This window comes from Oncorhynchus keta, chromosome 5 (genome assembly GCF_023373465.1).
Source record: "Oncorhynchus keta strain PuntledgeMale-10-30-2019 chromosome 5, Oket_V2, whole genome shotgun sequence".
Lineage (NCBI taxonomy): Eukaryota > Metazoa > Chordata > Actinopteri > Salmoniformes > Salmonidae > Oncorhynchus > Oncorhynchus keta.
Window position 1 is genome coordinate 23,206,098 of NC_068425.1, and position 27,624 is coordinate 23,233,721.

The window sequence follows — 27,624 nt, forward strand, 5'->3', positions numbered from 1 at the left end:
GCGGAGTGTTCAGATCCATGCCAAATATCGTTGCCCCACTGTGACCTCCAGAAGTTTGTATCAGCCGAAATTGAGTAACTCTTGAAAAAAGCAAAAATCTGTTTGAAATCGTTTAGCAAATAAAAATAAGGCCTTGCACTTCAAATTGTTTCATAACCCCCTAGCATTAAGATAAACAATAGACAAAGACAAAACAACAAAGATTATATAAAAGTATAAACTGTAGTAGGATGAGTCAAATACGTAGGAGCAGTGAACGTAAACGATAAGGAACCGAGATCTGCACTATTTAAGTCAATTTAATGTGAAAATAGCTTATTCCATAACCTTTGAGCTAGACGTTATCTGGCTTTGAAATTCAACTGAAATGAAAATTATGTTCAAGACCAAACCAAGGATTCTTGTAGTAAGAGAGACTAAAAACCCTCTTTGGTGTAATCAGGAACTATTCTGAGAAATAAAACAATCATTTAAATAAAAGGGTAACTACTATGTTAAGTGCATATGAAACTGATCATAAAATAATTGAATTAAAAAATGTTTCACATATAACCGTTCCTAAGACCTTTTTTGGAAATAAGTATTAAATACTAAATAGAGCAATAGCCATGTAAAGTCAGAGCAGACCTGTATGCCCTTTAAAACAGTATCTCAGTTACTGTATATATAAAAAATAAATACAGCTTTCAATCTTCTTCGTAAGTTTGTAAACAAAATATGTCTTCTGGTCAAACAAGAACAAACTAATCAATTGAAATACCCGCGTATTCCTGAAAAATAGTCACCTGATGCTTGTTAGGTAAACCACATAAGGAAAATGAGAATACCATGGCTGAAACCATCAACCTGTTCCTTCTGGTGAGATTTTAGGGAGGAATATGGATTTCTGAACCGTTGATGAAGCCTCGTCCTCCGATGAAGTAAGCAGCCTTTCCCTCATTTCGTGCTATCTTGATCGTTGACCACAACTTGTTCCTTCTTTCTATGTCCTCCGGGCTGAGATGCTCGGTGAAACGCAGACCATGGCTCTGAAGGAAGGCGTTCTTCCTAGTAGCTTTCCAGACAGCATCCCTGTAGAATCTGGCAGTGAAGAGGATGATGATACCCCTTGGTCTTGAATCGTTTTTCTGTTGTTTCTTGCCGAGGCGATGCACAACGTCGATGGTATCACCAACTTTGTTCTTCTCTGCAGACAAAACTTCTTGACAGATACGGATAGCCTCTCCTCTCACATCTTCATTCTCCACCTCTGGCAAGCCGTAGTCTCAGGTTCCATTTTCTTGTGTATTGTTCCAGATCAGTGAGACGTCTATGGTAGACATTGTTATTCCTTTCCACACTTTTTTCAACTTTTGCCACTCTCATTTTCACATCCTTGATATCACCACATGCAAACTCCAGTCTTTTTCAAGCTTTCGATAACCATGGTGTTCGCACCTACCATTTTCTCAATGGCGTCACACCTGGAGTTGATGAGTAAGGAGAGGGTAGCCACGATGTCAGAGTTCATGTTTTTTTTGGGAGGGTGGAGGTTTGCACGGAGTAACCGGTAAACGAATTGCAAAAATCGCTGAAGTTGGGAGACTTTTATCTCCCTCACCAACTTCAAACATCAGCTAACCGATCGCTGCAGCTGTACATAATCTATTGGTAAATAGCCCACCCATCTTCACCTACCTCATCCCCACAGTTTTTATTTATTTACTTTTCTGCTCTTTTGCACACCAATATCGCTACCTGTACATGATCATCTGATCATTTATCACTCCAGTGTTAATCTGCAATATTGTAATTATTCCCCTACCTCCTCATGCCTTTTGCACACATTATATATAGACTCCCCTTTTTTTCTACTGTGTTATTGACTTGTTAATTGTTTACTCCATGTGTAACTCTGTGTTGTCTGTTCACACTGCTTTGCTTTATCTTGGCCAGATAATAATCGCAGTTGCAAATGAGAACTTGTTCTCAACTAGCCTACCTGGTTAAATAAAGGTGAAATAAAACAATAAAGAGGGGAAATTGTCATCTTCAACAGCATTCGAAAGCATATTATCCAAAGGCCAAGAGTAGTTATGGCAGTTGTCTATAAGCACGTTTCTCTCTTGTTGATTAGCAATAGAACTGCTAACTTCTTCACAACTTTGCATGGACATGCCGAAATAAATTATCCAATTATTATACCAGTCACAGAAAAGGTCTTATATCTTGAACAAATAAAAATAGTAATGACTAAACTTTTTTTCAAAAAAATCTTCCTGAAGTTAGGTACGGAGCTCGGTAAAAAAGTGTCTGTTCAAGCCGCCACCTTGGCACCTCTTCCCGCTTGCTTCAAAACTAGAATTCTACTGTCACAGAAATGCATCAGGTAATAGATAAGGCAAAAGCTCTTGTGATTGGTGCAACACCTTTTTAATTTTACAACTGTCCATCTCAACTTGTTCTCAACTAGCCTACCTGGTTAAATAAAGGTGAAATAAAAAATGTCTTTGAATCCAATTAGGCATTCTGTTATATGATCTATATCCCTCTAACTGAATAAAAACAACAGTAAAACCAGGCACAGCATATAAAACAGTCTATACATCCATGTAAAGGTACACAAGAAATAATAAACACACAAATTAAAGATCAAGGCAACAACTCAGTTCAGTCTAGTAGCCTAGTTAGAACTCCAGATCTTTCTTAAATGCTAAAAAAAAATGATCTAACAAAAGTTCTTAAAAAAAAACTATATTGACTCAGCCCAGTTCTGAAATGGATCAACAGAAAACCTGCATACATTCAATCATGTAAAAAAAATGAAATATGTCAACCCCTTTTAGATAGCATAGTCAATTTGTCAGCTGTTTTGTCTGAAGTATTTAATTGAATAACAACAGTACCAAATTAACTCATAAAACCCAGTTCTCATCCTAGGGGAATGAGCCATGGTAACCCACCTACATAAGTATTGTATTTATTCCCATCACAAAAATGGACATTGAATAGTAAGCTACCATTGGTCAGATGACAAATCAATATGAGAGAATGCTACATTAAGAAAATCCACTGATCCCAGCTCAGCCATGCATTTGGTCTGGGCTAGTAGCTGAAGGGAAGGTCTTGATTGAATGGATTACTTTGCATGCAGTTTATTTTAGGGTTGTTGTTAGAAGTGTTCTCCCAGGTATGAACAGCAGGGGGCTGTACTAGCAAAGATGAACACTTTTAGCGTGCAAGGAAAGCATGCTAAAGTCTGAATAAGCCTTAGGTCACAGGGCCGTTCCCCCACAGTTCTGAATTTAACTAATGGACACATTCATGGATACACTTATGACAGTATTCACAGTTGTAGGAGTAGCCTCCCTGTGGGCCAATAGAAAGGGCTAGAAAACAGACAAAAAAAAGCCCATTCCTCATGTCTTTGCCTTTGTCTGAATTGAGAGACTGAGACTCCTCCAGGGTTATTTGAAGCTCAGGTTTCTAGGTGCAACGTCTTAACCAGGAGCAGTCTTGCACAGCATGCATGTGAGCGTGCATTGGCAGCTGCGAACAGTCTCTTCCCATTCTGCCACAGAAGAAGGTAGCCAACCCTGCTTCTCCACACACACACAGCCCCTCAGCAGGCCTGTTGCTCCCGGTCAAGGTTCATCTTCTGGAAGAAGGTCTTCCCAAACTCATAGGTGCTGATCATGACAGCACAGGCTGGGGCAACTTTGATCACCCTGGGTAGGAAGCCTGAGGGGGATAAAGAGACACAATTTACCTGATTTAGTCCTCCATTCAGACTGCTTACTATACCAGCGCTTCAGGCATTGCAAATATATACTTATTATATATCCTTTGGACTTACCTGCAAAGAGCCCCCTGTATCCCGATTCAGCCCAAATTCCCCTCATGATATGCCATGTGGATGTGAGATTCTTCACAGGGACTAGGAGGAAGGGGAGAAAGAGAGATTTAGTGGGCAATCCTACATTCTATCAGAGGATAAAATATGATTTCAGACGTGAATGGCCATATGGGTACATAAGACCATGTAATTACACACCTCCCAGTGTCTCCATCTCTCCCAGTTGGATCTGTCTTCGTGTCTTCACCACGTCAAAAGGTAGGGTCACGATGGCAGCCACCTGGGACAGAAGACAATAGACACACTCTCTATAAGCAATACCCAGTGAAATCAACAGCAATACCCAGTGAAATCAACATAACTTACCCCCTGATCTATTGATCAGCAGTACATTATGTAACTAGACAGGTGAAACACTAAAAACAGACTTTAACCAGGGGGGTCCACCTGTTATCACATTTACATTTAAGTCATTTAGCAGATGCTCTTATCCAGAGCGACTTACAAATTGGTGCATTCACCGACATCGAGTGGAACAGCCACTTTACAATAGTGCATCTATCAATTATCAACAGTTTAATGGTTGTCACATTTTTTTTTATTTAACCTTTATTTAACCAGAAATAGGGGAGGTAAAAGCAAAAAAAGGCCATGGTGGCAAAGTAAATACAATATAGCAAGTAAAACACTGGAATGGTAGATTTGCAGTGGTGACAACAATGACACAGCAATTCTCTATTTTTTTCTGGTGTCAACTCAACCCTTATAACTCATGAGAGGACTATAGAACTGCCATGATTTGTCAGGGAACTTCCTGTTTTACTACAGATCTAGGCTAAGTAAGTGTGTCCACTTCTCTCACATATGAGAGAATCTCTCTAAACAAACATAGGCCTGTTTTCAGCAGGGAGAGGCATTTGGTTTTATTTATCATGGCCTCTTTCTGTCATAAATACAAATAACATCTGTGTTACAACTGTCTTTCCTTTCCTGGTGAGAGATAGCACACGGAACTCTTCTCCATGTTTGTCAATGATCTACCTATAATAAAACACACCTCTGCCTCACTTACAGTAAACTGAAAAGAAAAAAAGAGTTTGACTATATACACCTTGCAATGTACAAACCATCCATAATCTTCTTCATGAAATCTAATAGAAGACATCTGCTTTACATACATTGTAAATTCCCAGTAGATGTATTAATGAGATACTCACAGCTCCAGAGATGGCCCCTGCTGTGAAGCTGATGGAGAAGGTGGCCTGAGACACATTGTACTGATCACACAGCTGGACCTTCACCAGCTCATAGTTGAACCAGTACAGGGCTGCACACACAGAAAAACAGTCAGGTTGAAAAGTCACTGAGAAACATTATCACACCGAAGATAGTATTTATTATTCACCCACACAGGCGGTCTTCATTATGTAACCCCCAACCACTATCAACCAGTCCAACTAAGCCCTAGCAGTGACAGATAAATGGTTAGAGACATAACGTCCATGGAGGTGAAGTCTCACCTGAGAAGGGGACGTCTCGTAGGACGGTGGGTCCCCAGCCCCTCCACAGGGACAGCCAGCCATCCTGGGCAACACTAGAGCGGATACACACCCTCAGCTCGCTGTAGGTCAGCTTCCGGGACTGCATCTTGGTACGCACCAGCTCTAATGGGCTGATCACACTCACTGCTCCCACTGGAGAACACACAGACACGGGGGAGTCAACGGAAGAGGGGCAGCAACAAACACATTACAGAAGGGAACAATGTAATAATGGCATTATTATATATCTACATTCTTAGTGTGGTGTGTGACAACTGAACTGTATCATAATCAAGACTTAATCAAATTCAAGACATTGTGAACCCTCATCGCCATGTAGTCCACTTACGTCTAGCGAGACCCCCAGCCACCAGGGGGATGTAGTTGCCTTGGAACCCCATGCCGTAGCGCAGTAAGTCTCTGAGCTGGTCATAGCAGGTGAAGTAGATGACCGTGGCAGGCACCGCCATCACCCTGTACACAAACAGCAAGAAACTGTCAATCTCAAAGCTCTGCAAGTTATAATTCTGAGTTCTCTTTTATACGATCAAGGACTGATCGCTCTTGTTACCGTTCTTTATTACAAATACATGTACTTGAAATACCCCAGTGACTCACAGTGTGGGAGGCAGCCCGCTCCACAGAGACCTGACCCCCTCGTTGCGCGTGATCTTCACAAAAGCATCCTGAGAAAAACAAACACCACACCGTGTTTGTCCTTGGGAACTGTGGAGTTCCAAAAAAATACAAACATTTTGGACTTCAAAAGACAGGTCGTTCCCCATCCAGTGTTTTAACGATGTCAAACCAGGTGATGCTGTGCTGTGTTGGTGGGAGTGAATAAGAGGATTCTGAGTCTCTTACCAGGGTGCCACTGAAGTGGGTTGGTGTTTTGTACCAGCTGGTGCAGCTGCTCCCATACTGACACACATAGATGTGATCCATCAGGCCATTACAATACAGGAAGCACTTCCCTGAGAGACAAAACACAAGAACAGGGTCACCAAAACAACCATACTGGTTAATATGTTACTGTATGAGACATGATGCTCTACTTATATCTATACTATAGATAGGTAAATGTGAACCTACTGGGAGTAATGCCGAACGTTGGCAGCTCTGTAGGGCACGCATTCATGTTTGATACATCTATAGCTTCTAGTTCTATGTCAAATGAATGGATATTCAATAGTTCTAGAAAATAATGACATTGGTACAAAAATAAATACTTCAACAGTTTCTTTTTCAGTCGATAGGTGTCCATGACAGAGGTTAGATAAGCTATTAATAACAGAGGTTATGGCAATGACCAGTCAGACAGACACTGGGGACGATAACACCAAGGCTGCTCTAGCCAATGCCTGCTCTGGACTACTAGTGTTTGCCTTATTTTAGGTATTGGCAAATGGTCAATCCAAGGTAAAGTATTTGAGGAGAAATCTATAAACAAACAAACGAGCTCCTCTAGTAATAGAAAATGACATAGGTTATACTGTATAACACTCATTTTACTATGAACTACTTGTTTGTTTCTTTGAGATTCGTAAACACAGGTACCGCAAGGCACAATTTGATACCTGGTAGCTATGAATCATGTTGAATTCTTTCAAGTACCAGAAAGCACTCATTGTTACCACATCATTTCATTGTGAAGTTCAATATGCTAATTCTAACTAGCTGGTTACACTATCTGGGCTAATTTTCCTTAGTTTTCTTTATAAAATGTTCAGAGTGAGTTATGGTGTAGCTGAATGGAGAGATAGAGAGAGAGCGCCAAGGCTGTAGCCCATATAATCATTCAGCTGAGAGTATGAGGATGCACTGAGGAAGAGTATGACGTTACATATATAGACATAGAGGGTACATATAATTGCCAAACATTTCAAAATCAATTTGCTCAGACTATGGCTAAAGCGCATTTGTTTTGTTTTCCCAGGAAACCCAGTTTGTTAGTAGGTCATATTGGCAGAGCAGTGCCAGATAGGCACATGTAGTCAGTCAGACTGGGCAAAGTCTGGGCATGCAGCGAGCGGCCCCGGCTGGTTTACTCACATTTGGAGGGGCGGATTACACCACTCCATGAAGCAGAGTCAGCAGCTAAAGCTATGAAACAAAGCAAAGAGAGAGATAGAAACACAGAGATGGAGAGAATGAAAGAGCACAACACACAAAATAAGCATTTGAGCAGAGAAAAGCTAAAGCATGTCTCACATTCCACTAAATGTAGCCTGACATGGCTGCCGAAGGTCAACATTGCCGACATAAGGACTTCTAAACCCCCTTTACTTCAACCCCTCTTCTATTATTTAGGCTTAGGGAGCAGATGGGCAAGAAGCTGAATGTAGTCTCTCACAGGGAAAGTGATGACAGTGCAGTTGAGTTTTTTTTACATTTAATTTATATATATTTTTATTTAACTCGGCAAGTCAGTTAAGAACAAATTCTTATTTACAATGACGGCCTAGGAACAGTGCCTTGTTCAGGGGCAGAACAACAGATTTGTACCAGGTCAGCTCGGGGATTCGATCTAGCAACCTTTCGGTTACTGGCCCAATGCGCTAACCACTAGGCTACCTGCCGCCCCAGTTTTCAGGGGTGGGGAGTGGGGACATAAACATCTAATACTTAGACTATCCCCGCAATGGTAAGAAGCAATATGCAGACTCATCGTATAAGCAGTGAATGTTATCTGTTAGTGTTCTACCTTGATAGAATGGTGTTTGCTGGGCCTGCAGCCTTATCTTCACAACGTCCAGTGGTGTGACTGTGAAAGAGAGACAGATTCAATTATACTGATCTATTTACACCCATCATGGGTCTCGTCAATGAGGAACATGTGCATACATGAGGGGGGTGTTCCTACACACAAGGCTTGGACACTTGTTCCACAGGCTTTGGAGTCTGGTCAGACTAGCCAGACCTCAACCTGTACAACCAGACTGGAGTGGAGCTCAGATGGACACAGACGGACACACAAAGTGAACCAGTGACAGCCTCTGATGCAGTTGTGGCAGACTCCTGTGTTGTCGTGGAGGCTTCGGTCACCCATGAACATGGAACATTTCATCCTAGTTCTACAGTTGCCATGGCACCTAGTGGCAGGCTAGGCAGAGAGCTCATGAAAATTCTGTACATATTTAATAACATTTAATTGTTTTTATACAAATACTTTTTTACAAACATTTTATTTTTCAACAGCTGAAAGAGTGCAGATCAAGTCTTGATATCATGAATCGTAATCCTGCCCGTAACCCGATGAAAATCAGCGTGGTCAACAAGCTAGCTAATTCTGTAGACAGTATCTAATAAAGCTTTGTTACAATTGATTTCAGTACGGTATATCGATTCACTCTCCTTAAATATTTGTCATCTGATTTATTTGTTTCAGTCTCTGAATTGTTCAATCTCACTTTTCGCCACCAGCTCCTGATATCAGGGCATAAAATCTATAATATGTCTCCTGAATTTTCCTGGTGCACATGCGCACTAGGTCCGAACTCATTTTCTCTGGCTAAACTAGCTGGCTACTGAACTATGCTAGTTTTTGTCCTCATGGCCAAACTTCAGAAATACTGCACCCTCAACTTCAAAACTCATTTGCTACAATAGTTATAATTTGCTGGAAAGAAACGTACAGTTTTTTAAAGTTTTTTTTAACAGTCATGACTGGTTTGTGAAATCTGCCGTAAGACGGTGGAGAAGGATATCAATTGCTACTTAAAACGGACCCAACATCAGTTTTCAGATTCACCGGCGTCATTGGCATAGGGTTAGCTGGACGTTTCTGATTGGTCTTGAAACTGTGACATTGGCATAGGGTTAGCTGGACGTTTCTGATTGGTCTTGAAACTGTGACATTGGCATAGGGTTAGCTGGACGTTTCTGATTGGTCTTGGAACTGACATTGGCATAGGGTTAGCTGGACGTTTCTGACTGGTCTTGGAACTGTGACATTGGCATAGGGTTAGCAGGACGTTTCTGACTGGTCTTGGAACTGTGACATTGGCATAGGGTTAGCTGGACGTTTCTGACTGGTCTTGGAACTGTGACAACAGGCAGCCTCTCCTCGCTAGGTGCGATGGGATTTGTAGTGATTTTGCCAACACAGCCAGATATCTACACAGCCTTGTTCCTTTACCCTTTTTTTACACGGACTATCATTGATTAAATCGGACTTCTCTGGTATTATTTAGTGTTGTTAACACTGTTCAAAATGGTCAGAAAAATCATTTTTATAATTATATTATATAAATATTATTTCTAGATCTCCTTATTGTTATCATTACTATTATTATGATCATCATTATAATAATAAGTAATGACATAATTAGTAGGCTTAGAATAGCAGCCTTGTATAACCACCAGCTAGCTGTAGGCCTAAGACCACATCCTGTGTATGGTAACTTTCTTAGGCCTATAATTCAATAGTTATATAGGCTACTGCATCAATCAATCATTAATTTGTTCGTGCCATCACACAGCATACGAGACATTCATGAAGGCCAGCATCCTGGAGTCACCTCATCACTGTTGACATTGAGACTGGTGTTTTACAGGCACTATTTAATGAAGCGGCCAGTTGAGGACTTGTGAGGCTTCTGTTCCTCAAACTAGACACTCTAGTGTACTTGTCCTCTTGCTCAGTTGTGCACCGGGGCCTCCTACTCCTCTTTCTAGTCTGGTTAGAGAGCGTTTGTTCTGTTCTGTGAACGGAGTGGAACACAGCATTGTATGAGATCTTCAGTTTCTTGGCAATTTCTCACATGAAATAGCCTTCATTTCTCAGAACAAGAATAGACTGATGAGTTTCAGAAGAAAGGTCCTGGTTTCTGGACATTTTGAGCCTGTAATCGAACCCACAAATGCTGATGCTCCAGATACTAAACTAGTCTAAAGGCCAGTTTTATTGCTTCTTTAAATCAGGGTTTTCTAATGATCAATAAGCCTTTTAAAATGATAAACTTGGATTAGCTAACAACGTGCCATTAGAACACAAGAGTAATGGTTGCTGATTATGGGCCTCTGTACACCTATGTAGATATTTCATAAAACAAATCTGCCATTTCCAGCTACAATAGTCATTAAAAACATTAATGTCTACACTGTATTTCTGATCAATTTGATGTTCTTTTAAAATGGACAAAATTAAGTGCTTTTCTTTCAAAAACAAGAACATTTCTAAGTGACCCCAAACTTTTGAACGGTAGTGTGTGTGTATACAAACAAAAAATAAAATAAATGTACTCTCACTGTCAACTGCGTTTATTTTCAGCAAACCTAACATGTGTAAATATCTGTATGAACACGAATCAACAACTGAGACACAAATTGAATAAGTTCCACAGACATGTGACTAACAGAAATTAGTTAGGGGGGGGGAGGGTCAAAATCAAAAGTAACAGTCAGTATCTGGTGTGGCCACAAACTGCATTAAGTACTGCAGTGTATCTCCTCCTCATGGACTGCATCAGATTTGCCGGTTCTTTCTGTGAGATGCTACCCCACTCTTCCTCCAAGGCACCTGCAAGTTCCGGACACATCTGGAGGGGGGCCCTAGCCCTCACCCTCCGATCCAACAGGTCCCAGACGTGCTCAATGGGATTGAGATCTGGGCTCTTCGCTGACCATAGCAGAACACTGACATTCCTGTCTTGCAGGAAATCACACACAGAACGAGCAGTATGGCTGGTGGCATTGTCATGCTGGAGGATCATGTCAGGATGAGCCTGCAGGAAGGGTATCACATGAGGGAGGAGGATGTCTTCCCCAAAACACACAGCGTTGAGATTGCCTGCAATGACAACAAGCTCAGTCCGATAATGCTGTGGCACACCGCCCAAGACCATGACGGATCCTCCAACTCGATCCCGTTCAAGAGTACAGGCCTCAGTGTAATGCTCATTCCTTCGACAATAAACACAAATCCGACCATCACTCCGGGTGAGACAAAACCGGCACTCGTCAGTGAAGAGCACTTTTTGCCAGTCCTGTCTGGTCCAGCGACGATCGGTTTGTGCCCATAGGCGACGTTGTTGACGGTGAGGTCTGGTGAGGACCTGCCTTACAACAGGCCTACAAGCCCTCAGTCCAGCCAGTCTGACCACTGATGGAGGGATTGTGCATTCCTGGTGTAACTAGGACAGTTGCTGTTGCCATCCTTCACCTGTCCCACAGGTGTGATGTTCGGATGTACCGATCCTGTGCAGGCGTTGTCAAACGTGATTTGCCACTGCGAGGACAATCAGCTGTCCGTCCTGTCTCCCTGTAGAGCTGTCTTAGGCGTCTCACAGTACAGACATTGCAATTTATTGCCCTGGCCACATCTGCAGTCCTCATGCCTCCTTGCAGCATGCCTAAGGCACGTTCACGCAGATGAGCAGGGACCCTGGGCAACTTTTTTGTTTTGTTTTTCAGAGTCAGTAGAAAGGCCTCTTTAGTGTCCTAAGTTTTCATAACTGTGACCTTAATTGCCTACTGTCTGTAAGCTGTTAGTGTCTTAACGACTGTTCCGCAGGTGCATGTTCATTAATTGTTTATGGTTAATTTAACAAGAATGGGAAATAGAGTTTAAACCTTTTAGAAATTATCTTTGAAAGACAGGGTCCTGAAAAAGGGACGTTTATTTTTCGTTGTTGCTGAGATACACATTTAAACTCAGTTTTTCACAATTCCTGACATTTAATCCTAGTAAAATTCCGTCTTAGGTCAGTTAGGATCACCACTTTATTTTTTAAAATGTTTGATAATTATATAGACCTGATCATCTGTTGAAGAAATTGACCAACACTGACGAGTTCAAGTATACCCAGTTTGTCATTTATTGATTTTAACAGATCGGTTTTGTCCTTTACCAGTCCCGGTGGTGAAAATATTAAATTGTCTGTGTCTATCGAAGAGTCAAGTTTTCATTTTGAAGTAGGTTCCCCTGTCTTACTCTGCCATGTTTGGGTGTTGCTTGTTATTATATTTGTTGATACATTTCTCTAGTCTTAAGATTTGTTCTGTGTTGTTATCCAGATTGAAGGTTATTACCCACCAGATTGTGTAGTGCTAATATTTAGTCTAATTTTGAATATTACCTTTTTATCTTGAGGTGGTCTACATAGCTGTGTTCAGTCCACTATCTTGGCGTTTATAATCTGTGCTTTTACTGGTTCCCCTAGGTAGGTTTATGTATTTATTGGCAGAGAGAGGACATGTTTGTTGTTGTGCCCCTCTATTGGACATTGATCTTACCGAACACTGATGTGAGCAGCGCCCCAGTGCCAGAGGCCAGCATCTGCTGCACTGGAGTGATCCCAGCTGAGGGGGTAACAACAGGCCGCTCCCCCATCCTGACCACTGAGACAGACAGGGAGACAGAAAACATCAACTTTAACCACACTACTCAAATGTCATTGTCATAGTGTTACTTTAGTTCTCTTCTAATGAGCGGCTAGTTAGTGCTTGACAGATTCCATTATATGTGAAATAAACAAGGCTGTTGGGGAGTGCCTCTGTTTTGAGATAGGCTATACTCTGTCAAACTGAGCCTGATTACTGAGACAAAATATAGAATGTCCTCAGGGCAAGACGGCCAGCCTGGTCACTTCCTGGACAATAGCATGACTATTGTAAAGCTAGAGCTTAGCCTAACTCTAGGCTCGTGCATATTATCCAAACGTGTGTTGTAGGGGTTCTTGAATAGCCAACAGCCACTACTAGTCCAAATGACAAACAGCTTGTTATTAAGGAGTCTATTTCTAATTGATAGTGACTAAATGTACAGTAGCCTCGTTCATGTGTGATAGGAGGGGTTATAACAGAGCGCTTGACACACTAAGATAAGGTATCTGTTGTGTGCACGTCTCCCCTCTCCTAGCTACTACACCCAGTTTTCAAACCCCACACACTCCCACAACACCACACCGATACAATAGCACGTCTGGTAACATAAAGACTACTATCCACAGAAGATTGACTAAGCCCACATTTAATACAGACAGCGGGGGGAATTAGAACCTGACGAATTGAAAATGGGTGATAAATGTGTTTACTAATATAAATTAATAATTGGCAGATTATGAATGAGAGTTTGTGCACTGCAGAGGACCTGAGCACTCATAAAGCCATGCCGAATGTCTCGTACTGCAGGCTTGCTGGCAGACGATCACGTTCCAATTTCTCTGACTATCACCTCCCCCTGCTGCAGCTGACTGTGGCACGATTACCCTAAAACAAATCCCACCATATCCCGACCCTCAGCAAAAATATGAACACAGGCCAGAAACTGGTTCCTACATTTACAACATTGTCTAGGCTAATTTCACAGAATTGAGACAGCATTGGTTACAGCAAGTTGTTAAGAGTAAAAATTATAACAAGTACTTCCTCTATGGCTCATGCATCTGATTATTATGTATAATATTTCTAATCCATGTGCTTTATCAATCTTGCCCTGTGTTGTGTGATAAATGGCAGGGCCGTGTTTGGGAGTCCCATAGGGTAGCGCACAATTGGCCCAGCGTTGTTAGGGTTTGGCTGTCATTGTAAATAAGAATTTGTTCTTAACTGACTTGTTTAGTTAAATAAACATAAAATAAATAGTTTGTTGTACTTCTCCATTTAAGAAAACAACCCCTTCTTGCAATGACACCATTCAGGAAGTGTAGTTTCTTTGGTGGGAAAACAATGGTGCAAAGCTTAATAAATATAAACAGTTTTATATATGTTTTGTCTGTATGTCCCACACCGATCTGTTAGGCAAAATGTAGAAAATTCACCAAATGTTAAAAAAAAAAAAAAAAGTTTGATAGATGAATTAAAATCCTGTTAAAGTGTTCACCATTATGCCAGTTCAGGTATTCCCAAACTGGAGTAGGAGCAATGATATCAAATAAAAATGTGATTCACATGAAAATATATATATATATATTTTAACTTAATTTTTTCACATTTTCCACCAGGACTATACATTTGGGTGATGTTTTTTCTCACCTGAGTAGCCTCGTTTCACTGCACAAAATTAAACTAAACCATCTAGTGTTCATCAACATAACAACACAATGTCAAATACAGCCTAGTCAAATAATTAACATCCAATCACATTAACTGTTACTCTCTCACAGGAATTCCATCAATGGTCCATATGTAGCCAAAACGTAGCTGCTGCTCATGTTGGTATCTGTATTTATGGTGCAAAAGCCATGACAAGGAGACAGTGGAGTGGTAACGCGCATGCAAGCAGTTGCTTCAGATGCCACTTGGGTACACTGTAGCATCCACCGAGAGGCTCTTGCTGCCAAGGGAATTTTTTATTTTACCTTTATTTAACTAGACAAGTCAGTGAAGAACAAATTCTTATTTTCAATGACGGCCTAGGAACAGTGGGTTAACTGCCTTGTTCAGGGGCAGAACGACAGATTTTTACCATGTCAGCTTGGGGATTCGATCTTGCAACCTTTCGGTTACTAGTCCAATGCACTAGGCTACCAAGCTGTCAGGAATGCCTGAAAGACATTTGACACTACAGTGAAAATGGTTAACTTTGTTAAAGCAAGGCCCCTGAACTCTCATGTATTTTCTGCAATATGCAATGATATGGGCAGAGACCACGTAACGCTTTTACAACATACAGAAGTGTGCTAGTTATCAAGGGGCAATTTACTGACCATCATTTTCCCTTATCTGACCGCTTGCATGATGACGAGTTTCTCACACGACTGGCCTATCTGGGTGATGTTTTTTTCTCGCCTGAATGATCTGAATCTGGGATTACAGGGACTCCCTGCAACTATATTCAATGTGCGGGACAAAATTTAAGCTATGATTGAGAAGTTGGAGCTCTTCTCTGTCTGCATTAACAAGTACAACACACAGGTCTTTCCATCATTGTATGATTTGTTGTGTGCAAATTAACTCAAACTTACAGACAATGTCAAATGTGATATAGCTAAGCACCTGAGTGAGTTGGGTGCGCAATTATGCAGGTACTTTCCCAAAACAGATGACACAAACAACTGGATTCGTTATCCCTTTCATGCCCTGCCTCCAGTCCACTTACCAATATCTGAACAATAGAGACTCATCGAAATTGAAGATTTCTGGATTGGGCTGTGCTCAGAGTATCCTGCCTTGGCAAATCACGCTGTTAAGACACTTTGCAACCACGTACCTATGTGAGAGTGGATTCTCGGCCCTCACCAGCATGAAAACTAAATACAGGCACAGACTGTGCGTGGAAAATGATTTAAGACAGACTCTCTCCAATACAACCCAACATTGCAGAGTTATGTGCATCCTTTCAAGCACAACTTTCTCATTAACCTGTGACGAGTTAGTCACAATTTTCGATTAACAAATAAGGTCTTATATGTAAGATGGTTAAAAAAAGAGATAAATTATATTGTTATTTGTGCCCTGGTCCTGTAAGAGCTCTTTGTCACTTCCCACAAGCCAGGTTGTGACAAAAACTCACACTAATTCTTATGTTTAATAAATGTATCGTATAGTGTGTGTGTGTGTGGCAGGCTTACGATGATGGCAAAAAACAACATTGTCGAGTGCACTGACACTGGTGCTAGAGGGGGTACAGCTGGAGGTTGAATGTTTGAAGGGGTACGGGACTATAAAAAGTTTGGGAACCACTGTGCGAGTTCAATCTCTCACTCAAAGAGAAATGTCTAATTTAGTCTTTACATTTCCACCCTGTTAGGATTATGCACATAACAGATTGGAAAACGCACCTCAAAAAATGTAAGTGCTTGAGTTTGATTAACATGTTTTCTGAAAGTCAAACATGTCCTTTTTCTGGTAGAAAAAAAAGACATACTTTATTTCTCCAAAAGTTATTAGGTCCAAAAGGCACTACTCAGTATGAATGACCACAGCTAAAGTTATATTCTGGTACAGGACAACAAAATGTAGCTAGCTAAGTAACTGTAATATTGCACTGTACTGCATATCATGTTTGCACTACACCCACATCGAATTACAAATATACTTTGTGACATCTCCACCCAGTCAGCAAATCTGACCTTGCAGCCGTGTTGGCGTGGTGATGTAATGATGATGATGGACTAACACGGACATGTTGTCGTGCTTCTTTCTCAATTATAAAACGCTCACAAAACATTTGTTGTGGAACCTACCTAGGTAGCTAACTAACGTTAACTAGACATGTGCGATCATGCATGTACAGTAGAGTAGCTAATCTAATGGCAAAACAGGAACACATGCCAGCCCTCCCCAATTCAAGATGCTTGATAGCTAAGGCTAGCTAGCTGGCTAACAGACACTAGCTAGCTAACTAAATATCGCAAAACAGAAGATAAAACATGCCAAAGATTGATACTAACCTCCAGTTTATAGCGTAGCTATAAAGGGTATCTATCTGCGTTGTGAATTTGATGGGATTTAATGGCATGTTGCCTGTTTCCCTGAGTGTTGAATGGACATGCTGTTCACAGCCGTGAGCTGCTGTTAGCTAACTTGACAAAGCTGTCGAGCAAGGAACAAGTAAACCAACCCGATTTGTCTGCCGTGACAAGACACGCCTTCCATTAGTCTGACCACGGTTCTTACTTGGTTATTCTTCTTCTTCCCTTGCAAAAGGAAATTGAACTATATTTTAAGACAATTAAATACTCTGCCAACAAAAAAACTGTTAGAATTATAAATGTGCGACCTCCCCTCCCCCACTTGCCTCTGTACTTGAAATAAATGCCTGCCTTTCGTATCTCTAGTCCACTGTTCCTGCCATCTCTGCACCATCACTGTCCATATCAGGCGTGTTGCCTCTGCCTTGCTCATTGAAACTACAACATCCCCACTACCAAGTGCTTGCTTAGCCAGTACATCAACTGCCTCGTTCCCCTCCACCCACAATGGGCTGGGACCCAAGTAAATCTTATCTGTATACCCATCTGTCTAATCTTGCCATGGGTTTGTAGACCCTCATTATACATGGCCTTGTCTGCTACGTGACCTAAAGGACTGGAGACTCATCAACACTGCACATGAATCAGAGCAAATAACTACTCTGTCTGGCTTGACTTCCTCCACGCACTGCAAGGCCAACAGTATGGCTATCAACTCTGCCTTATATACAGCCAGATGATCTGTAATATGTTTCTTGACTGCCACCCCACATTCCTGCACCGCAAAGGCTGACCCAGTACGTCCTGAACCATCTGCGTAAACGGCCATATAATCCTGATACACAGTATCCAGACATCTCTTAAACAAATCAGATGGATCAACACCCTCCCTTATCTTTCTGTAGTCTCTCCAGCACTTCTAGATCAACTACTGAAGGCCGGAGTAGCCATTGTGGATTTACAGGAATAGCTACCGTCAGACTGAACTCCCTTCATTACAGTCCCATCTCCTTTGCCTGGCTATTACCCACCCAAAGCTTGTGTTCTGTCTTCGTTCATGTTCCCAGCATGCCTGTAAAATTCCTTTGCAGGATGCGACACCCCATGTCCCTGTAGGTTGACCCAATAATTCATTGACAACTGCTGTCTCCTAATCTACAATGTCATATCCCCCATCTACACCTGTAGCACAGCCACTGGTGAGGTCCTAAACGCCACACTACATTATCTGAGTCCTTGCCCTTGCTTGTTTATCCTCCTTCCTATCTGTTATTATTCGTTTGTCCCAATGACAGAATTTGAATATGTCCTGTGAACTACTGCACCTCCTAGCGGAGAAGCTTTTCTTGTACCTGTTAGTGACGCGTGTGTGGTAGATTGACACCTATGTAAACCATTCAGAATGTCGAATAGATAGGAAGACATTTAGGGGCGTGAACATATTTCCCGTACCTAATATTTTGTTGTTGAGAAACTTCAGCGCGTTCAGGAGTCCGCTACATTGTCAAGGAGCGCTGACACCTGTAAAGTCACTGAGATAGAGGTAAGGTCAACTTTTTTTATTTAGATAGTGGAAAGATCTCAATGACAAATATATTACATTTTAAACTTCTCAAGTGAAATTGTACCAAATGTCCTACTTCAAATTAAATAGCATATATTGTTTATGCTATCCTTGTCATTGCTTTTAAATTGTTGTCATTGTCTTTTGTGATAACAATTACAGGTGGGTGGGTCCATCTTTTAAAATTCTAAATGCACATTCTGACCAACATGGTTGAGTGTGTGCCAATAGAAAAATAAGCATGATGATATGTCAGGGTCCACAGTTCTTCTGGAACTGTTAAAGCCCATTTTATTCTCCTTTTGAAACCACCTTGTCACAAAATACAATAAGTGAACAGTACTGATTGCCAGGGGAATATTGTCTGTGGTTAATACACCTGTGTTCCCTATTGCTCTTGATACCACAATGAAGGAAAGTATCTCTTATGGGAGGTACTTGGCTCAGATTAAGGGGAATTTTCCTTTCATAAAAACAGGTAAACTGAAAGTAGAAATGCTGTATTATGCATCCTTTTTGTGTCTAGTAGCCTAAACAACACTGAAGCAATGATAGACTGCTTTAATCATCTCCCATATGAAGCTCAAAACTTAGTAACAGTATAATCCTATCCCCTTTTCTGCATCATAGATGAATTATTTACATGTGGTTGCATATGAGGAGGGCTTTGTCTTGGTAAGAATGTGGAACTGTTAACTTTCTGAAGCTCACCCCATGGAACATAAGAGGAAGTGAACCTATGAAAATAGCTTGGGGAATTTTGATATACTTTAGTAGGCTACAGCACTACCTCATGAGATTGTCTGAGTTACTCTAGTTAAGAGGAAAGTGAGAGTTCTGTCTAGATTTAGTACTGATGACTCCAATGTTGAGATTGTATGCATTTCTGTACAAAAGAGCTTTATAACATTTGTCAGTTATTGATTGTACAATAAATGTATATAATATACAGTTTGTGTTACAAGTTATTTCTGTCTCTCTCTTTCTCTCCAGATGCAGAGGTATCTGGTGTTCTGTATGGCCCTGCTGGCCCAGGTCTCTGCTGATGACTGCCCAGGCGGAGAGGTGTGTGAGGAGGGCAACACCTGCTGCAAGGGCCCCTCCGATGGCTATGAATGTTGCCCAATGTATCAGGTATGTATGGGGTGGTGCCTGCAGAGCTTAGCCCTTAGCTTTATTTGCAGCCTGAACCCGAGTTCCCAAACCCTTGTACACTGAATTATATCTATTAGAAGTGCACAAACCAAATAGGTAGACTATCGTGTCATTGTCTCTTACCCTGAAATAGATACCTCTTTAATTGCACCCTTGTGCTAGCATTCTCTCGTAGTATCTGTTTGGTCTGTAAGATGTGAGATTCTAACACACTTCGTTAATCAAACTACACTCTTACCATTTATCTCAGGCTGAGTGCTGTGAGGATCATATCCACTGCTGCCCTGAGGGAACACTCTGCGTTGTGAATGAGTCCATGTGTGTGAATGGAACTGTCTCCCTACCATGGGTGGAGAGAGTCTCTGCTAAACAGTCCATATATCCTAAAGTAAGAATGCCAGTGAATCCAGGAAGAAAGTGTAGCTGACTATTGACAATGTTGAAATGCACTGTAACAATGGCACCAGTTGACTTTCATGGCAATATGTGTCCCTGTTTTCAATCATTCACATTATTGAGGAAAACACGTTGGAGGAATCAGGCAGAACTCATTTATCAGCAATAAAAGTTTATTCAAGCAACTGGGATGATAACTGTCTGGATGAAACTGGAGAGGAACTTAAAAATGTTCAGAATCACACAGTCATTATATTCTTCCTCTACACAAAGAACTGCTTACCTCTCTCTTAAAGCTTTATACAAACAAAAACCAGTTCTAACCAGTTCTGACAGACTATGATAGGGGAGTGACAAGAGCTTTAGAGCCTAAATAGACAGAACTAGAATTCAGCCTGGTTACGCCTTCAGTGCCCCAGAGATAGGGAGCCAAAAACAAATCAATACTTTGTGAGGTGTGTGAAGAGGGTACTGAAAATGAACAGTGAAAAGTACATACAGTACTATTCAACTCAAGCATTTACATAGCATTAGACTCTAACAAAACCATTTTGCCATAACAACGTAATTAACCTAGATGAACGTAAGGTAATCAAAAATACTATGATCAGTCATGTTTTTTGTCTTTGAAAAAGTCAAATGTATTTTTTTCTACCCCTCTAGTCTTTCAGAATGATCAGTGCATATGCCGGGAATGAGGATGATAACATCTGCCCTGACAAGTCCCACTGCCCCGAAGAGTTCTCCTGTCTGAAGGCCACTACAGGCTATGGTTGCTGTCCTATTGCTCATGTAATAACCTAACCACTGCTGCAATCTAGCCTTTTGCGCCAGATTCATACTGTTATACCGTTCACATAAACATGCATTGGTGTCAATGGAAAAACTGGAGTTATGTGCACAGATATCAAGTTAGGATGCAGGCACAAGTGAATAGTAAATTGATCTAATGTACACACAGGCAGTGCCTTGCTCTGATGGGAAACATTGCTGTCCTGAAGGCCACCAGTGCAGCACAGACTGCAGCTCCTGCATCAAACAGACAGGTTAGACTCTTGTGGAGTCACATGTTGCCATCTTATGCTTCTGTTGCAACATCATCACTAAACCCTCTGCCTTCTTCCACCCCGGCAGAGCCTGTTGTTGCAGTGATGTGCAGTGACAGAGAATCTGAGTGCCCAGTGGGAACCACATGCTGTGAGACTCCAGATGGGAGTTGGGGGTGCTGCCCCATGCCCAAGGTACAGGGGGGCTATATGGAGGGGGCTAGGGGGTTACCATCATGGGTTTGCGAGTCAGGAATAATATTGGTCCTTTGAATGTGTGACATGTACACTCTCCAGTGTCTGTAATCACTCCATGGAGACATGTCTAATCAAGGATTTGCATGGCCTTATGTGCTAACCCTTTGTTTATATATGGTCATCTCATAAGGTGATTCTCTGTGTGTCTGTGTGCACTGACCAGGCTGTGTGCTGTGAGGATAAGATTCACTGTTGTCCTGAGGGCAGCACCTGTGACATCAAGCAATCCAAGTGTATATCCACTACCAACAAGGAAATGCCCATGTGGGCTAAGTTCCCTGCCCGCAAGAGGGCAGAGTGGGAAAACCAAAATGGTAGGTGTGTGTGTCCCCCCCCCCGGTCTATTTTTGTACCAATCACTGTCGGGATGTTAATGTGTATATGATTATTTTGCTGTACGTGCTTTCAGAAGTTTCCCAGGTGACAACACCTATTCCAGACACTACCACCTCAGCCAATAGGAGTCCTGCTTCTCTTTGGGAGGGTACTTCTCCACCCTTCATTAGGACAGGAGGTATGACATTACACTTCTTCTTAGAACAATACAATAGTGTTGTGGAATATTTTGTTAGCTCATTCAGTTGTGTTGATCACTAACACCCTGCTGTCTCTCCAGACGTTCCCTGTGATGAGTCAACGGCCTGTTTGGATGGAACCACATGTTGTAAAACACAGGAAGGAGGGTGGGCATGCTGTCCTCTGCCACAGGTATACTATGCCTCATACTGTAGGGGCCCATTCACTCTCTTAGCTAATCCATTTCTTCAAGATAGATCAACCTGATTGCATGTCTTTTGCTTCCCCTTTTTGTTTTGGTTCTTCTCTCTTCCAGGCAGTTTGCTGCAGTGACTTCGTCCACTGCTGCCCACATGGTAAGAAGTGCAACCAGGCTGCCCAGACGTGTGACGACCCCTCAGGCTCCCCCTCTGAGCCCTGGCTGAAGAAGGTTCCTGCCGTGCCTCGGGAGGGTAAATTGCCAGGAGATGTTACCTGTGACCCCACCCATGTGTGTCCCGACAACACCACCTGCTGCAAGACAGCGTCAGGAGGCTGGGCCTGCTGCCCCTTGCCTGAGGTAGGGACAGAGAGATGTGGCTACTACTGCTGTGGATAGGCAAATTAATGAATGGCCTCTTAACTTGACTGCTCTGTGATGCGGTGAGAGATTCTGTATGGCTAACAAAGAGGCACTTAGTTTAGTTTTTTTTTACGACATCCCAGTATCACATCCTCATTCTTTACTCCTGTCAGCTTGCTGCTGCTTCTGATCTTAACCTTTCTACTGCCTTGTTAAGGGGTTTTGGAGCTTGAACCAATTGTTGTTTTTATAGCATTGAAAAGTGGAACTGGGAAATTGGGTAATCTAGGGAGTCAAACTTTTCTCTAACCTTGTATCATGTCTTCTGCTACCAGCAATACTTCTACATAACTTCTATGGAGGCTTGTGACCGTCTTAAATGACAGAAAATGTTTGTTGTGTGTCCTTTCCCTTCCTCCCTCCAGGCTGTTTGCTGTGAGGACCACGAGCACTGCTGTCCCCATGGCACCACCTGTGACCTGGCTGGCCTTACCTGTGATGGTCCCTCAGGGTCGGAGCCCATGGTGGGGAAGGTGCAAGCTCTCACAACTCTGGCACCTGATCATGAAGAGGCAGCCACAGACCAGCAAGGGGTGCAGATGGATGACATGGAGCTGCCTACAGAGGATGACAAAGGTGATGAAGATGAGGAGGGACCCAGGACACCATAGGACGCCCACACCACCTGCTGCTTTATTAAATATTTTGTTAGCTCGTCCAGTTGTGTTGATCACTAACACTCTGCTGTCTCTCCAGACGTTCCCTGTGATGAGTCAACGGCCTGTTTGGATGGAACCACATGTTGTAAAACACAGGAAGTAGGGTGGGCATGCTGTCCTCTGCCACAGGTATACTATGCCTCATACTGTAGGGGCCCATTCACTCTCTTAGCTAATCCATTTCTTCAAGATAGATCAACCTGATTGCATGTCTTTTGCTTCCCCTTTTTGTTTGGGTTCTTCTCTCTTCCAGGCAGTTTGCTGCAGTGACTTTGTCCACTGCTGCCCACATGGTAAGAAGTGCAACCAGACTGCCCAGACGTGTGACGACCCCTCAGGCTCCCCCTCTGAGCCCTGGCTGAAGAAGGTTCCTGCCGTACCTCGGGAGGGTAAATTGTCAGGAGATGTTACCTGTGACCCCACCCATGTGTGTCCCGACAACACCACCTGCTGCAAGACAGCGTCAGGAGGCTGGGCCTGCTGCCCCTTGCCTGAGGTAGGGACAGAGAGATGTGGCTACTACTGCTGTGGATAGGCAAATTAATGAATGGCCTCTTAACTTGACTGCTCTGTGATGCGGTGAGAGATTCTGTATGGCTAACAAAGAGGCACTTAGTTTAGTTTTTTTTTACGACATCCCAGTATCACATCCTCATTCTTTACTCCTGTCAGCTTGCTGCTGCTTCTGATCTTAACCTTTCTACTGCCTTGTTAAGGGGTTTTGGAGCTTGAACCAATTGTTGTTTTTATATTGAAAAGTGGAACTGGGAAATTGGCTAATCTAGGGAGTCAAACTTTTCTCTAACCTTTTATCATCTCTTCTGCTACCAGCAATACTTCTACATAACTTCTATGGAGGCTTGTGACCGTCTTAAATGACAGAAAATGTTTGTTGTGTGTCCTTTCCCTTCCTTAAGGCTGTTTGCTGTGAGGACCACGAGCACTGCTGTCCCCATGGCAGCACCTGTGACCTGGCTACCCTCACCTGTGATGGCCCCTCAGGGCCAGTACCCATGGTGGTGAAGGTGCCCGCCCTCACACCCCAGGCACCTGATCATGAGGAGGCACCCGCAGACCACCAGGGGGTGCAGATGGACGACATGGAGCTGCCTACAGAGGATGACGACAGTGAGGAAGACGAGGAGTTGCACAGGACACAGTGTGACGCCCACACCAGCTGCCCAAAGGATGCCACCTGCTGCTTTATGAAGTCCACCCAGAAATGGGGCTGCTGCCCACTGCCACAGGTGAGTGTTACAGTAATGGTTAGTGCTGAGCAATTGGTGCTTTTGAGGTCTGTTCGTTTTCGGTTCTTTTTTTATTTTTTAAATAACGGATTTCGGTTTGGACTATTTGGGTTGAATGCTGTAACAGCACAGAATAAAACAATAAAAGTCCCATGGTGGAAGTGACTGCCCATTACTGCTTATCACATTGCGTTACTTTCCTAAAATATTCGTTTTTGTGTATATTACATTTGTTTCAATTTATAACTTTATTTCATTCCAATTCATCGTTTCATCTCTATAGAGCTGCTGCCTATGCTGTCTGACAAAATCACTATTTTGTAGTTCTTCAACATAAATAAGGCATACTTTTATGACTGCTGAATACCAACTATCAATCACTTTGATCATGTATTTCCAGGTAGAGATACCTCGCGAAGCAACAGCTGCTCCAAAGACAGTACAGTATGAAGATAGGCAGAAACTGCTTCTCCAATAGAAATATCAAATCACGCTTGTAGGCGATGTCATGGCGACGTTGGCAAGCTAAGCTCATGCTCAGAAACGTCATTGGGTGTAACGGGCATCACGTGCCGAACTGAGCATGTTCATGCCATCAAATCAAAGGCACTTCTTCAATATAGTAATTTTTTATTAAAATTCAAACGTATAAGATTGTCACTTTCACGAGGTTGGAGTAATAACTTGTTCAACTGCTTAAGACATTGGCTCGGAATCTCTGTTGTACGTTTAGATTTGGAGAAAAAAAAAAGTAATTCGATTTTTGAGAAAATAAAATGTAAGGACATTTATTTGACTTGTCCCACTGACTTTTCAAACCCCAGCCTGGTCTGCTTCTCAAGCCTCTCTATATCCCTTCTGTAGCAGGCATAAAAGAAACTCAGACCGGACAAGTCGATGCGCAATGGATTAGTCATTGTAGTTAATTAAAATGTTTTATGTGCTAAACTATGTAGAATATTGGCCTGTTGGAAACAACTCCCTACAAAAACTCACAGTTCAGGCTGGGTCTGATTTATCTCTAAAGAAACTGCAATGTGGGCATTGAGCTCATTAAAAAAAAACTGAACGAAATGGAATTAAAATAATTGAACCGACATCGGTCAATTAGTTGTTTGATAACCAAAATGTTGGTCAATCACTCAGCACTATTAATGGTGTACCCAATTAGTGAGGAAGGATTTTAGGGAATGAAAGCCCTTTCCCTCACTACTCGCTGTTCCCTCTTCCCCAGGCAGTGTGCTGTGCTGATGGAGAGCACTGTTGTCCCAAAGACTATACATGTGATATGAGCAAGACTTCCTGCTCTAAGGGTGGGGTGGTGATCCCATGGTACAACAAGCTGGCAGCTGAGCCAGATGACAGTGCCCTCACTGCCCCCCTCTCTGTGAAGTGTGACACCCAGAACAGATGCCCTGAAGGCTCCAGCTGCTGCCAACTTTCTACAGGACAGTGGGGCTGCTGCCCCCTGCGCAAGGTGTGTGTTTGTGTGAGCGAGGGTGTGTGTTGGTATGCACATGCGTATAGAGAACCCTAGAAACAGTTTTGCTCTGCTATCTCACACGGGGAACCTTTCATGTCTGTACCACATCTGGCTGTGATTGGGAGTCCCATAGGGCAGCGCACAATTGGCCCAGCATTTGGCCAGGTTTGGCCAGGGTAGGCTGTCATTGTAAATAAGAATTTGTTCTTAACTGAAATTAAATGAAAAATAATTTATTTGTCTTGTCTCCCTGTATAGGCTGTGTGCTGTGCAGATGATGAGCACTGCTGTCCACAGGGCTACAGCTGTAACATGGGCTCAGGGACTTGCCAGAAGCTAATGTTTCTTCAGTTCCAGACGGTACCCCTAACTCGGGTGTCTGCGCCTGAGCCCCCGACCCCACAGGAGAAAGACATCCACTGTGGGGGGCTTTTTGTCTGCAATAATGAGGAGACATGCTGCAAGGTCTCCGCCACTACATGGGCCTGCTGTCCCGTTCCAAATGTATGATACACCTCCGCCCTCTCACCACAGACACCACAAACGCTTCTAGAAATGTCATACTACTGTTAGTGGAGTTCAAGACTAAGGCATCTACTCTCCTTCTATTGAATAGTCAAATTCCTATATGGTTTCTCTCATTGCTTCCTCAATCTCTTTTTTTACTCTCCCTTCCACCTTATCCCTGTCCTCCTCCACCTGTCCTCCTAGGCGGTGTGCTGCAGTGACATGAAGCACTGCTGCACTACAGGCTACACCTGTGGTGAGGGAGGGTCCTGCACCCAGTCCACTGGCTTCAAATGGGACCACTGGCAGGTGTTCTTCTCCAACAAGAAGAGAGCCCTGCGTGTGTGACAACATTGGGCTAGACCCATCACTCCACCACCAGACGCATTGCACTAATGAAGGGACGCAGGAACTTAATAATATCACTGTTACAGTGTATCAAATTGTGTTTTTTACAGAGGGAAAATAGTGTGTGTTTCCTATATATATATATATATATATATATATATGAAAGGGAAATGAAAATAAGTAACATTTTGCGCCATTTGTAGGTGCTTGGAATGTTACTATGTTTACTTCAAGAGATACCCATGCTTGCTCATGAACAGAAACTATCAAGGGTCTGAAATTACTCCAAAAATGAGATACCAATGTTGAACAATCTTTTAGGGTTGTGGCTCAGGGAAGGATTGGAATGTGATAAAACTAGTTGTAAGCTACTATCAAGATTGACACAGAGGAGTAAAACATTTCAAGAACTTAGTCCTGTTTTACAATGTTTGATGTTACAGGAAAAGTGTTGTGTTTTTTAGTTGATCATGTGAAGTGCATTGTGCCTCATAGTTTCAGGTATACCTTTGAAATGCTTTTTACAATAGTCTGCCATATGTAAGCCGTCATTGTAAATAAGAATTTGTTCTTACCTGACTTGCCTAGTTAATTAAAATAAATATGCCACCCTGTGGCTGAACTGATACTGTCTACTTGGGAGAACTTGAAACATATATATGTTTGACCTGTTATTTAACTAGGAAAGTCAGTTAAAAAAATCTTATTTTCAATTAAGGCATAGGAACAGTGGGTTTACTGCCTTGTTCAGGGGCAGAACGAAAGATTGTTACCATGTCAACTCGGGGATTCTATCTTGCAACCTTTCGGTTACTAGTCCAACGCTCTAGCCACTAGGCTACCTGCCGCCCCATATGCCCTCCGTCTTGTTGCTACCACGTTTTAATTAAGGGATGGATTAACCCACTTCCTTGTGTTTTAGACGTTATGCCACTTAAAAAAATAAGTTGTACACTATGCGTGTGTTGGTTTGTGATCAGTGTAACTATAGTAGGCCTTGCAAGTAAAAAGGTAAAAACTGCAGGAGTTGCCTTTCACCAACAGGATCCTGACATTTTAAAGGTTAAGAAGGTGGACTTTGTGGTATTTA

At 42.4% G+C, this 27,624-nt stretch overlaps 3 protein-coding genes across 8 annotated transcripts in view; 1 reads left to right on the plus strand and 2 right to left on the minus strand.

The window, feature by feature from the left end:
• LOC127930057 (uncharacterized) overlaps positions 1 to 2,004 on the minus strand; it is a 111,001-nt gene extending 108,997 nt beyond the window's left edge. Inside the window, exon 1 of the mRNA XM_052519141.1 lies at positions 786 to 2,004. Coding sequence (XP_052375101.1) covers positions 786 to 842 — 57 coding nt within the window. The 5' untranslated portion in view covers positions 843 to 2,004. The remainder of the gene's footprint in view (positions 1 to 785) is intronic.
• Positions 2,005 to 2,396: 392 nt separating this feature from the next.
• Positions 2,397 to 17,190, minus strand: LOC118371520 (probable mitochondrial glutathione transporter SLC25A39). 4 transcript variants are annotated; one of them, XM_052519138.1, is made up of 12 exons: positions 17,060 to 17,190; positions 12,613 to 12,717; positions 8,081 to 8,140; positions 7,429 to 7,479; positions 6,241 to 6,350; positions 5,995 to 6,062; positions 5,726 to 5,850; positions 5,356 to 5,529; positions 5,053 to 5,162; positions 4,034 to 4,115; positions 3,836 to 3,916; positions 2,397 to 3,720 (listed from the first exon to the last, which is right to left on the minus strand). In XM_052519138.1, exons 2-12 carry the CDS (start codon positions 12,707 to 12,709, stop codon positions 3,602 to 3,604), a joined length of 1,077 nt encoding a protein of 358 aa, XP_052375098.1. In that variant the 5' UTR covers positions 12,710 to 12,717; positions 17,060 to 17,190; the 3' UTR covers positions 2,397 to 3,601. The 4 variants fall into 4 exon arrangements, with proteins under 4 accessions (XP_052375098.1, XP_052375099.1, XP_052375097.1 ...); XM_052519139.1 differs by lacking the exon at positions 17,060 to 17,190 and adding an exon at positions 16,883 to 17,026; XM_052519137.1 differs by lacking the exon at positions 17,060 to 17,190 and adding an exon at positions 16,713 to 16,876.
• LOC118371519 (progranulin-like) lies at positions 16,091 to 27,160 on the plus strand. Of its 3 annotated transcripts, none has more exons than XM_052519090.1 (17): positions 16,091 to 16,110; positions 19,291 to 19,431; positions 19,703 to 19,840; positions 20,512 to 20,640; positions 20,810 to 20,894; positions 20,983 to 21,089; positions 21,316 to 21,466; positions 21,565 to 21,666; positions 21,769 to 21,860; positions 21,985 to 22,227; positions 22,656 to 22,866; positions 22,987 to 23,078; positions 23,203 to 23,445; positions 23,867 to 24,196; positions 25,431 to 25,673; positions 25,938 to 26,183; positions 26,391 to 27,160. In XM_052519090.1, the coding sequence occupies exons 2-17, from the start codon at positions 19,291 to 19,293 to the stop codon at positions 26,532 to 26,534; spliced, it is 2,697 nt and encodes an 898-aa protein (XP_052375050.1). In that variant the 5' UTR covers positions 16,091 to 16,110; the 3' UTR covers positions 26,535 to 27,160. The 3 variants fall into 3 exon arrangements, with proteins under 3 accessions (XP_052375050.1, XP_052375048.1, XP_052375049.1); XM_052519088.1 differs by having other exon boundaries at positions 16,092 to 16,110; positions 21,562 to 21,666; XM_052519089.1 differs by lacking the exon at positions 16,091 to 16,110 and adding an exon at positions 18,166 to 18,276 and having other exon boundaries at positions 21,562 to 21,666.
• Positions 27,161 to 27,624: the final 464 nt, after the last annotated feature.

Coding starts and splice junctions, on each gene's coding strand:
- LOC118371519 (XM_052519088.1), top strand. CDS start 19,291: ATGCAGAGGTATCTGGTGTTCTGTATGGCCCTGCTGGCCCAGGTCTCT. Junction 21,090..21,315: donor GGTGCTGCCCCATGCCCAAG/GTACAGGGGGGC, acceptor TGCACTGACCAG/GCTGTGTGCTGTGAGGATAA. Junction 26,184..26,390: donor CCTGCTGTCCCGTTCCAAAT/GTATGATACACC, acceptor CTGTCCTCCTAG/GCGGTGTGCTGCAGTGACAT.
- LOC118371520 (XM_052519138.1), bottom strand. CDS start 12,709: ATGGGGGAGCGGCCTGTTGTTACCCCCTCAGCTGGGATCACTCCAGTG. Junction 8,141..12,612: donor GCTGCTCACATCAGTGTTCG/GTAAGATCAATG, acceptor TCTCTTTCACAG/TCACACCACTGGACGTTGTG. Junction 3,917..4,033: donor AGAGATGGAGACACTGGGAG/GTGTGTAATTAC, acceptor CCTTCCTCCTAG/TCCCTGTGAAGAATCTCACA.